Source organism: Thunnus albacares, chromosome 14 (assembly GCF_914725855.1).
Source record: "Thunnus albacares chromosome 14, fThuAlb1.1, whole genome shotgun sequence".
Classification (NCBI taxonomy): Eukaryota; Metazoa; Chordata; class Actinopteri; order Scombriformes; family Scombridae; genus Thunnus; species Thunnus albacares.
Genome location: NC_058119.1, coordinates 1,597,808 through 1,610,807, shown reverse-complemented (window position 1 = coordinate 1,610,807; position 13,000 = coordinate 1,597,808). Strand labels below are relative to the sequence as shown.

Sequence of the window (13,000 nt, the reverse complement as noted above, 5' to 3'; positions counted from 1 at the left end):
TAAAAGACCACAGCTCTGATAAAACATTTCAAAACAACACAAGTTATTTGTGTTTTTCTTTGGAGCACTGAGATAACAGAGAGCCAGTGTAGTCATTGAGATCAGAGTGAGCGAGGAAAGCAGGCTCTGGAATTTATTTCCCACATTGTTTGCTGTGCCAAACTGTACACATTTAATAGTCACTTACTGGAATACTAGCTATTGTTGCTTACAGGAGAAAAAGGCAAATTTGTTGTAATTGCCTGCTGACATTGCTTTTATATTATTCAGTCCACACTTAGAACAAAGACCGAGTGTTCTAAAATCACTATCCTATCCTCTACATATGGACTTAATTTTAGAAAGCAATAAATTACTTCAGCTGTATTGCAGAACATTGTTCTCTCACTCGGTCACTGAGCACTCGGTCTCAATTTACTACCACTGGTTTGGAGTTTGTCTTCAAACTGTACTGAATGTAGATATCTGGTACTTTAATTTGGGAATTTGGTGAAACAGTGCACCTGGAAAATTTTAATTAAATTCATGTCCGTTTTGCTACTTTCAATTAATTACTCAACAGTGATTTAAAGTGGTTCTTCAGGGATTGCACTTCCATGAAGTTGTGGAACTCACAAGAGATAGATTAGAAAAAAACACAAGTAAAAGCACTGCAGTGTTAACAGACACACACCTCTTTGGTCTTTGTCATCCTGCCATCCTTCTGCAGGCTGCAGATCTGTCTCTGCAGCCGGAGGTTGGTCTCCTGCAGCTGGCCGATCTTCTCAATGAGCTGGCAGATGTGCTCCAGGTATCCCAGTCCTGAGCCCAGAGGGTTGGAACTCTGCTGTACCTGGATAAGCAGGGGGTGTGCAGGTTAGCCAGACACCAGGAGTGAGCTAGTTTGCTAGAAGTTTGTTGAGTTGAGAGTTCTAGTAGTTTGTTGCTGTTTGAATCTTAAATTATGAAATTTTGAAGAACGGTTTACTGATATTCAGTACTTTTAATTCAGTTGTAATCATGCCAGACATCACCTTGAATTCATAATGTACATCAATCAGAATCTGACTCTGAATCTGAATCATTTTAATTGCCCAAGTATGTTTATGCATACAAGGAATCTGACTCCAGTTTAGGAATAACTATATACAGATGGAGCCGTTTCTGTGAACTGTAACCAGGATACAAATTGTGCAAAGAAGTGAGGAGTTCAAGGAGTGCTGAGATAAATATTTAATGGTAAGGAAAAAAGTGTCACTTTATGTACATATAGTAGGTGGTTGTGTACAGTATATACAGCCTGCTCAGATATACAGTAATGAGTGAAATGTACACATTTTGCATTTTAAACTAAAATAAATATATGTAATTTGTAAGTGCAATAGGTAGTGTTCCAGGGTTATTGCACTGTGCCACAGTTAGTTAACTGTTCACAAGTGTGACGGCGAGGGAGAAGAAGCTGTTCCTGTGTCCGGTGGCTTTGGTTTACAGTGCTCTGTAGCACTTACCAGAGGGGAGAAGTTGGAACAGGCTATGTCCAGGGTATAAGGGGTCTGCAGTGATTTCGCCTGCCCGTTCCGTGACTCTGGAGGTGTATCGGTGGGATGGTGGGCAGGTTGGCACAAATTATATTTTCTGCCATTGTAGCCTGTTCCTGTCCAGACAGTGATGGATGGGCAGAGGACAGACTTTGATGACTGCAGTGTAAAACTGGATCAGCAACTCCTAAGGCAGGTTGTCTTTCCTGAGCTGGTGCAGTTAGCAAGTCCTCTGTTGGGCCTTTTTGTGTGTTGATGTTGGACTCCCACTTCAGGTCCTGGGAGACTGTAGATCCCAGAAACCTGAAGGATTCCACAGCCAAAACAGTGCTGTTGAGTGAGGGGCGGCGGTGCTGGGGGCTCCTCCTGAAGTCCACTGTTATGTCCACAGTTTTGAGCATGTTCAGCTCCAGATTGTTGCAACCGCACCACGAGGCCAGCTGTTCAAACTCCGGTCTGTATGCAGACTCCTCTCCGTCTCAGATGAGGCCAGTGACTGCTGTGTCGTCTGCAAATATCAGGAGTTGAACAGACGGGTCTCCTGCGGTGCAGTTATTGGTGTAGAGGGAGAAGAGCAGCAGGGAGAGCACACATCCCTGGGGGGCGCCAGCGCTGACTACTGTCCGGGTGCAGGATGTGATTTTCCCAGCCTCACCTGCTGCTTCCTGTCTGTCAGGAAGTTTGTGATCCACTGACAGGTGGAGGTGGGCACAAACAGGTGGAGGCGAGCACAGAGAGCTGGATGAGTTTGGTGAGGATGACTTCTGAGATGAGGGTGTTGAATGCCAAGCTGAAGTCCATGAACAGGATCCTTGCATACGTGCATGGGTCGAGGTGATACAGGAAGTAGTGCAGTCCATGTTGACTGTATCATACACTGACCTGTTTGCCCAGGCAGGCAAACTGCAGGCAACTCCAGCAGGGGTCCTGTGATGTTGATGATGATTCAGGTGGGTCGACTCCAGTATTATTCTTGTCAGGATGGAAAAGCTTCAAAATATCATGGGACAAAATCTCCACAGACACTGATATAAAGGACATTCCTAAAGGCTAGCAGCTCTGTAGCGCAGGAGAATAGACTGTAAATCATTTCAAAGGCAGGAGAAATTCATGCACTGTAGGCCTTTGTTTAGTGGCCTTTCCAGGCCATTCTGAATGGAGCGGCCAAGGGGAGGCACAGACCCAAGCCATGGTGACACTGAACATGGCATTTCAGAATAACCTCCACCTCTGTTTCCCCTCAATACAGATGTATGCTTGTTTATAGATAGATGTTAGATAGATATTTTTAGCAGAGCAGCTTGTTCACATCACATTATCGTGTCATGAGTTTAAGGTTTAAGACATCACTGTCTATAATATGCATCCTGTATGTCACACACTGTGCAGGCATATATACACCAATTTTCACCAGGGTTGTCTCATATTTGTCAACATATTTTGAGCTTTAAGCTAAAAAAAGTGCAACTTTTTGTTCGTGAGGGGTTTTGTTGTTGTACACCCAACTACTGCTACCATGTAAATCAGTATTACAAAAAGTATGTCCCTCTTTAGTCAAGTGCCAAAGGATTACATCTATGTAGTGCTTTACACGAATAGTAAGTATCCCATTAAGGACACAGGACTCTTGCAGGTGTAGACTATACTCTAGCAACAGTGCCTTGAGCAGTTTCCAGTGGAGGTCTCCTCCAAAGTTGATTAGTAGTTTACTAATGTATGATCTCATTTTACTAAATGTATTTAGAACTTGAGAGGCCTAAGTATTAAATCATTCACCTTATCTGAAATTTCAACATTTCACATTTAGTTCTAATACATTCTGTTATTGTGTTTGCAAGAGCAGATGAGGGTTACATTGTATGTGATGTCCGCAGTTTACAGTATGTAAACATCAGAAACAAAATGAGTGGAAGAACATGTAAACCCACACTGACTGTTTAGTGGTTTGAGTCTTACCCTGCCTGGGAAATGTATTTAAAAGAAATAGATCAGTAGCACTGTTTGTTTCAACAATTTACATCAGGGTGACTTTAAACTATGTGATTAAGAAATATGTAAATATGATGTGTTCTTTAAAACAAAGTTCTTGTTTTGCCTGCCTTTAATAAATACAGATTGAAAAAGCTGAGACCAAATGTATAATTTAAACTTTCATGTTATGATGTAATTTGTCAAGTATGATATCCCCTGTAATATTCCAACCATAACCCATTAACACATTGTTTATGCTCTTATCATTGCACTTTATGGCTTCTTAAAGCACTTTCACAAGTGAGCCACATAAACTGCACTTGTAAGAGCATTCCATTACCATTGGCTGCTTGTCTCCCAATAAATTCATGTTATCATCCAGTAGGGATGAAGAATAAAAAGGAATTATGGTTGATGTGATGCTCTTTATCTTTGCTTCAGCCTTCATCCTGACTTAGTTGCGTAATCATCACATACCAGAATACCAGAATGGATGTCATTTTGACTAATCTTCAAATTTCTTATTTTCCACATTTCCATGGTACAAATGAAGGTGTTGTAATACAAACTACAGATATTTGAGTTATGCTAGCTCCATGCAAAAAGGTGTGTAACATATACTACTATTAAAAGGGGAATAATGACTGGTTTCATCTAGGTAAAACTTCAAACAAGAAGTTTTGACATGAGTGGTGCAGGACTTAACTCACTTCTGTTTGAGTTTGAACATGAGTTACTACATCACAAGAACCCACAGAAGCATGAAAACTTGTTAAGTTTATATGTCCGAGCTGCAGATGTTCACATTTTTCAACACTATGAAAAAGGAAATTTTGAGCAAATATTTATCCAGTCATCAACATTCCTAAAAGTGTCCCAACAAAAGCAGGATGTGAGCTCAGGTCGGGGTCTTTGCCCCCCTCCTCTGAAACCCCTTTCCTGTGCTGCTGACGCTGAAACTCCAGTCAGTCAACTGGGAGCTATGATGGAAACACTGGCCAAACAATGGGCCAGCAGCCATAACAGGTTGGAGGACTGACATCACTCGTTTCCTCTGATGGACAAACCTTCTGCAAGATCACACAGGCTCTTGACCATGAACCAGTTCTCACACTGCAGTGATGCAGAGGACACTTTGCCTCAAGCTTTCTTTCTCACTTTGATTGTGTCATAGTACATAATAAGAGACTCAGCATACTTTGAGCTGGAGTTTAGATCGCTGTACCTTTAAAACTAGATTTTTAAATTCCATTTAATATCTGTAGTATGACTTGATTGACATTATTGTTTTCATGGCACAAGCACGGATATCTTTGGATTGAAGCTACTGATGTGATATTTTGAGATCTTTAAAGCTGCACCAATCGATAATTTTATATTATCAATGGATCGAATGACAGTGTGAAAGGGGTCACTCATAGTAACGGCAGAGCCTTTTAGCCTCTTTAAGCTCATTGTTTGGGTTTTTTATTGCTCACAACCGTTGCTCTAATCAACGTGGTGTCCAGCAGCAGGTAACTCTTTCAGTAAAAAAATAAACACTACCTGCTCAACACAAAACAGCAGACAGATAAAGTTAGAGACTAGCTGGTGAACATAGTGGAGCATTTAGCAGCTAAAGAACCAGATATTCTTCTCATGAGTTGATGGAGACCAAACCCTAGCTAAAAGGAGAGTGAATATTATATAATAAAAATAATAAATAATACAATTTAAAAAGGAAACATAATGCTGCTTCAAAATGATTGTTGATTGGACATTCTAAGCTTAAGTTCTGTGCAAAAATCTACTGATAGCATAAAACAAAAAAGGAGATAGCTATGATTGTTATTCTTTGTCTTGTTAAGTGAATATATTTTTGCAAGTTTCGTACCAGGGTTCCCATTATGCTTTAGATAAATAGAAAGTCACTGTGGTAGCTAAACTCTATTTTTTGGCTATATTTCAAATCTGCTCCATAGAAAGTCATGCTACATAAGCAACTATTAACACCTGTTAGCAGTAACCGTGGACGTACAGACAGCATCACCTGGGTTGCTTACGATGCTCAAAAATATCTATAAGGACATTTATCCACTGGAAGGACATCACTGATTTCTAGCAGTGTGTTTATGATGTCTATGTATGTGTTCAAATTTGAGTTAAGACTTTCTGATGCAGGGGTTGGTTGTTGACACAAAATTAGGTTCAAAGGGTTAACGTCATTTTTAGCTGATGGATTTCCTCATCTGTTGAGTCCTCAGAATCTCTTTACTGCATCCAGACTATCAGACCTGTAGAAGTTTATTGGTGGCTAATTAAGATAAGGAAGAATACTCCTTCCAGGAGATGACCCTCACTTCCTCAGGGGTACTTATTGGGGGTGGAAGGCGGATCTTATCTGTGGCCCCACAGAGACCGGTGAGTGATCCACAGTCGGGAAGAGAGAGTGGGATTCAGGAATGCCCCCTTTTGCGTGCACAGAGCCATTTTAAAAAAGGCAAACACACACAAACAAACACACACCCTGCTGCACTTCCTCTGTGTTTCTGCTGGGCCCATGAGTCAAGGGGCAACAATGTCTCACACATGGGACTGACTGAGGAGGTGACAAGGATGTGAAAAGCTGCATGTCTGATATAAGACATAAAGTTTGGATAATGCTAAAGGCCTACAGCGACTGCACAGCATGCGCTTGTGTTGGGATGAAACACTGCATCCAATATTGCTTAAGGTGAACATGACGTCAGAACAGGAATCCCATAGTCCCACTGGTTTTAGGAGGATGATAAATGGAGCCTTGTGAGTGGAAGGGCGCTGGAAGCAATGTATATCTGTTATGTATTATCATCTGAGGGTCATTTATGGTGCAACTAAGCAGAAGTGTCCAGATCATAATTCTAACATTTTAAAAAATTGACTATTCATATTGTTTGAATAGAAGCCCTCATACTCATGGGTGTAAATGGTTCTGGACTGAAATGGAATTGGGACTAAAAGGGAAGAAATAAACTGAAAATGAGCAGGAAGGGAACAAACTATTTAAACATTGGTTAGATTACCACTGGAAATGGCTCAGAATATAGTGTATTCAGGCACATTAAAGGGTTTCACAAAATACGCTCCTACTATATCAACAAGACTAAAGCTGTGTCATAATTCTACTCTACATACTAATGAATGACTAAGCAGGTTTTGGGTATGTAGTGTGTTCACACTGAAGTGAAGTTAGGTATACCTTGAAAAGTTTGTGTGTATACTAAAAACACAAGATTGCCTAAAGAAAATGAAGGAACGACTCACAGATGTTTATTTGGCACTTTAAATCTGCAATCTGTCAGAGCAAGTATTGCTGTTAGTATACAACTATGAAGTCAGTTGATTTCTCGTATACCAACTGCAACAACAGTACACTTAGTACACAGTTAGAAGGTAGTATGGGACTGGGACAGACCTCGACCTTTGGGCCAAGTGTTAGCAGCTAACATTTGCTAATTGCCATCAAACACAAGGATACAGCTGAGTCTGATGGGGACATCTTTAGTTTTGCAGCTATTTGGTGATAAACCATGTATCAAACTGAAATTTTGACCTGATGATGGTCCCAGATGTTATTACAATTCATCTTGAGGGGGAAATAAATGTCTGTACCAAATTTCATAGTCTGTCAGATTGTCTATCGAGGTATTTCATTCAAAAATCAAAAGTGTCATGGGATCCCCAAATTCAGTGTGATTCCTCGTAAAGGAATCACGAATGTCTATTTCAAATTGGTACAAATTTTGTGCCAATCTATCAAGTAGATGTTGAGATATGTCACTGGATAAGTTAAAACTTGGACCTGCTGGAGGAGTGATTTAGATACCTCCTCTGAAGAACAGTATTTCATTCAAAAACAAAAATGTCAATCTCATGTGGTGCTAGAAGAATAGGCAGGAGATCACCAAACTCAGTAGGATCCATTATAAGGGAACCATGAATGTCTGAACCACATGTCATGTAGTTGTTGAAGTATTTCAGTCTGGGCTGGCTTAGTGGACCAGCCAGCCAACCAACATTGTCATCCCTTTATGGGGTTTTAAGTGTGGTGTAAAAGCTCAGAAAGGTTTTCTGTGGAACCACATTCAAATGGTTTAACAAGACTTTACAAGAAATATGATGCTCTGACCCAACCATTGTAAAGAACCACCCTCCTTTTTTTATTTTAACAAATGACCATGTTGTTGAGTCATTACAGGTACGGACAGCACCATAGAGCCACTGTGGAACCATGTTTTTTCTCTGTATGGCTCTCACAGGTTTTACTCTTCCATGTGTAAATGTGGAATTTTTTTTAAAAGAGTGAGCATGTCATTTACTATGGCTGTTGCCGGGACTGTCCTAGTTATTTTTGTGAAAAATTGGGCACTATCTTTGTAAGTTGAGAGCTCATTTGCTGTTACCATAGTTTTGTGATTTCATTTTCCCCATTTCACATCAAGTTATTCAAAATATGAGCATGATAAGACAATAACATCTAAGATCACCATGGAAACAGAGGCCTCTCCTGGCCCTCTCTTGTAGATGTTTCCATTATCTCTGCTGCATCCAAAATACTTTCCTAAACATGACAGTGGTGGAAAGGAATGAAGCACCAGATGTGTGTGGAGCATCCAGATAGGGAGGAAGGTACAAGCAGATCACGTACACTGCTTCTCCCAGCCAGACACTGGTCCTTTTAACACACACAGATAGCGTTTCATCCTCAATTCCCTGCACTATATCTTTCTAAGCACCCAGACAGGAACTGGAAGACACTACATATGTGCCTGGATATGCTCTTCTGGTACTGTTGGCCTCTGATTTTGATTCAGTTTTAGTTGTTTCATTATTGTCATAAGGTAGTGGATAAAGTCATTTCAGTTTAGCTTTTGTCAGTAGGTCTAATTTTTGTTAAGCTTTTTTACAATTTTATGTCCTCTAAGCTTTTACTGTAGATACTACAGCTGTCAACATCTTTGATGTGTACAGTTAGTATGATATGGTATGGCATGCTTTAGTATGGTTTGGTTATATGGTTACGTGTGTTGTATTGTGAGGTAAGTAGAAAAAAAATGTGTTTGTGTGATTTCGGACATGTATGAATCATGATCATTTTGTGTCATCAGGTGTCTGACAGGTGTAGTGTTGCACTACTACAATTTTTGCATCCATCAAATATGAAGCATTACTTTGTGGGCTTGTTAGCAAATCAACCTCTGGCAGCAACTTCTTTTCTGTTAAGCACTTTAATTTTTCTAAGAAAAGTGCTATATAAATAAAGTTTATTATTATTGTTATAAAAGGTAGTGTATGTGCCATGGACACAACCTTTTGTTTTTGTGCAACCCTAACCCTGACCCTATACAGTGCATAAATTCACTCTGAGAATTCATATATATATATATATATATATTCTAATTTGTAGAAGAAGATTTAAATGGTTGACAGCTGACATTAATCCTGCACTCATTCCTGTCAGTAGCCTATAAGCTGAAATATAGCCAACTCAATGTAACAATAAATGAAAGTAACATTAAAATCTTTGTTATTGTGGTAATGTTATATCATTATTAGCTTTCCTTTTTAATGGTGTGCTGGCCTGCATGTTTTTGTCCTCGCTGTTTTGTTACCACCCCTTGTCTAATTTTCAATGGGACAGTTGAAGAATTTTGAATTTTGAGAACTTTTTTCCCTCCAAGTACTGATAAAGTTAGTTAACATTAGCAGAGAGATGTTTTGGGATGACAAAGGATACTATTTTACCATTCAGGAGTATACAATGTATGCAAGTTTTTTTTATTTAGTTTTATGTAATGTTTTAGTCATGGAAAGACATCAACAAACTTCTCTTTCCATAGTTTTTGTTGATGAAATGAACACTGCCTCTGTCCTCTTAGTCTTAGACGTGTTATTGGGTGTTTATCAGTTGGATTAGTGGATAGACATAACCTAGACAGTGGTATATCAAGTAGACATCATTCACCTGCAGCTCTCCAATACGGTCTTTTCTGGGACTTGAAATCCTTCATGGTGTAAGTGAATGAAAACAACTCTCCAGAAGGAGAAGGAACATGTGTGTGCTGTTCTCATTTATGTTGTGCAGCTGAGGAATTCAAGTAAACCAGAGGCATCCAGGCTCTGTATTTTAATTACACTTCACACTAGTGCTGATGAGGTAAATATGCTTTGAAAGTGGATACCAAACGTGAGATCAGACACACAGCTAAGCGGTTCCATATGATCATCGCTATTGCCTGATGATGGAAATATGACAGCTATGCACAAAATATATCTAACTTGCAGACATTACAGAATTTATTCTTGATGTATTTAATTCAACCTGGCAGTGTTTGCATTTCCTTGTCATGGTAACATTAGTAAGTTTGCTTCTGCAGCACAACTGTGTCAAAAACTGTTATCCATGTTAAGACAGAGGAACAGTGTGGGAGAGAAAAGACATGGAGGTAAACATAGAGAAAGTCCTTGATGTTCAAGTATTTGGGGCAAGGAAAATCCAATATCCTTCAGCCCGGACTACAGAGTCCCATTTAGCAGGGAAAGGAATTACATTATTAGCTGTGGTGACAAGTGATGATGATGGGGGTGGGGGGCATACCACCTAACTGCCTGTCAACAATGTACCCCTAGAGTCTGTCATGCTGGGCCCCTAAAAGCCACTGCCACACGCCATTACCTCACAAGGGCCCCAGAGACCTATCAAAGAGCCTTTATCTGGGTAAATATGTGAGTCATTTGAAATATTTGACACCTATTTGATGCATCCAGGTAGGCCACCATCCTCTGGGCTTGGAAAGCAGGGAGGGTCCAGATGAGAGAGGAGTTGGCGGTCAGAAACAGTATCTGCAAGAAAATCTCCAGTCTCTGAGCACAGATGAACAGGTGCTGCATGACATGCAGGTCAATGAAAAAGCTGCCGCGTACTGTAACGCATGCCCTCCCCACCTCACAGCCTGTCTGACTGCTAGCCTTGTCTACACCAAAGCCTTTGAACATGACATTGTTTTGAAAGGACTTTGAGGAAGAATGTGGCACAACATTTGTAGCTTTGAAAAGCAGTAATAGCTTGAAGAGTTTGAGCTGTTTAAACCCTGTGTTCTAGTATGTTGATAAATCTGTGGTGCCCAACCTTATATTCAGGATTTAAAAGTGATTGCCTTTTTTACAGCAGACATTTTGACTTGGCATAGTAGAAATGTTCTATTCTATTCGAGTGTCTCAGTATGACATGAAATTGTGACAGTGAGCCAGCATGAACAACACCAGGAGCCTGAAACTGAAGCAGTTGAAGCAACTGTGCTTTCCCTACTGTGGCATGTAAAAATGTTTTCTGTAAAAAAGGTCTCTAGCCTGAACCATACATCAGCAAGACCAATATTATTGGCAGATATTAGCTTATTCTCCTTACTGGCACTCCATACCAGATTCAGTACCAGGCTCCATACCAGATTCAGTCATCCCACATATGAAGTATGACAACATTAGCTCATCAAATAGAAATACTTCAGGAAATCATGTTGCTGTGTGGAGGCGCAGAGTGTTGCAGCCAGAGGCAAATAATGTGGGATTCTTAACAGATGATTGGTACAATGACAGTAGAAATAAATAATAACAAAATTTGGTGAAGCTGTTTATGTGATGGTGTCAAAATGACTGTATTTCAATTTTAACTCTACTGTATCTCACATCATAAATGGTCACATCGTCCATGACAGAAAAATTGCTTGCACAACAATGCATTTCAGGAATAAAACATGGAATGCAACTTTCACTAAAAAGAAAGTTGGAAAAGAGGCTTTGATGATCCTTGGTGACCCACATAACACAATAACAGGCAAGTTATAACCAACCAGTCTAATGTGTGTACAGGTGTGTGTGGTTATTCTGTAGCAGTCTGGTGTCATTTTCAGGTGATATAATGAAGGTAAACACAGTGAATGACTGTGCGTAATGGCACTGAGCTTCTTCTAAGTATTTACTTTGCTCTTTCATATATTAAACTGGTCAAAAAGGTCCATAGAAAAAAATTACAAGTAAATAAATTCCCCTTTTAAACAATACTCCCTGTTTCAAAAGAGGGTTGTTGGTTCAAAGGTGTATCAAACATTTTTTCATTATTTCCAATTTGTCTCACTCCAGTCAAACAACACATGGCATTCATATGGAAAACTTATGGCTGTATCAGATTGTCACGCTAATGGCTGCCCATAATGAAAGACAGTCTCAGAGCTTGGCTGTGATGTTTTCAGGAGATCAAACAGGTGATTTTGACTTAGCAGCTCCCACAGCTGTCAGGTGCTCTCCTTGTAGAGCACACTCTGTTCTTTCATTTTAGATGTGAACAGTAAAGTGGCTCTTTTTTTCCTGTAACATGAATGAAACATGCCCCTGCAGGTCCTTATGAATGAGTACAGTTGTACAGTTTTTTTTGTCATGCCCCTGGCACAGGAAGAGGTCAAAGCACAAGTATAGCTTCAATACTATTTACATTATTTTGTTTAGCAGAAAATTGAAGGACCTTCACCCATTACGTAATACAGTCAAGAAACGTACTGACTCTGAGAACCTTATTACAGCTGCAGTGATGTAATTACCTGGTGACATAAAGGCTGGAAAGGGTTTAAAATTAGAATTAATGACAGAGGACATAAAATATATTTGTTGCTCATCCAAAGGGGATTTCCCTCAAGTCTGGAGGAACCATAATTGTCCGTATTCAACAATTTTGGAAGCACTGAACACAGCACACACACACACACACACACACACACAAGATGATCCAGTATGAATGCAAAGGGTTGTTATCACTGTGTTTCAGCAGCAGTAAGTGTTTGAACCTGAGATGACTCACTACACAGTAACAACATCCAACTTAGACATGTAAGAGCTTGTTTAGACAATATTTCTTAAAGTGTGTTAAGACTGAATGTATTGCGAATTTTACAAGCAGCATGATTGCATATAAATTCAACAGACTTGGACATTGTGCTCACCAAAGCAGTTGCTGAGATCTTGCAATACTTCACAAAAAATAGGTCAGAAAGGTCAAGAAACACAAGCAGTCAGACAATCAGACAAGTTGGAAACAAACAGGTTAGTCAAACTTATTTGAAAGAGAAAACAAAGGTGAACAATAAAATTATTACCCAAACAATCAGTTGTAAACATCTATCACAGTTTACAGACCCAGTTCTTTTTTAAACTTTGACCTACTGTACCTGGCATAGTTGTATGTACTCAGTTTTCCTGTGCAAAGAGGGAATATTAGCGACATCACAGGTGTGCTCACTTTCAGTTTTACCTTTGAATAAAGTGGTAGCTAATCAAGCGAAAGCGTTGTCTGATTGTCTGACTACTTGAGTTTCTCCTGCGCATTCCAAGATCTCAGCAATTACTTTGGTGAGTAGGCTAAAATGTTATCATAACGGATTGAACTGATAACTAGAACTATGAAAATAGCACCCAAGTTGTAAGAAACAATAGTTTTCCTTTAA

General features: G+C 39.7%; 1 protein-coding gene across 1 annotated transcript in view; it reads right to left on the bottom strand.

The window, feature by feature from the left end:
- si:ch211-250c4.3 (uncharacterized protein LOC100535981 homolog) overlaps positions 1 to 13,000 on the bottom strand; it is a 43,819-nt gene that overhangs the window by 13,829 nt on the left and 16,990 nt on the right. Inside the window, exon 3 of the mRNA XM_044373219.1 lies at positions 674 to 832. Coding sequence (XP_044229154.1) covers positions 674 to 832 — 159 coding nt within the window. The remainder of the gene's footprint in view (positions 1 to 673; positions 833 to 13,000) is intronic.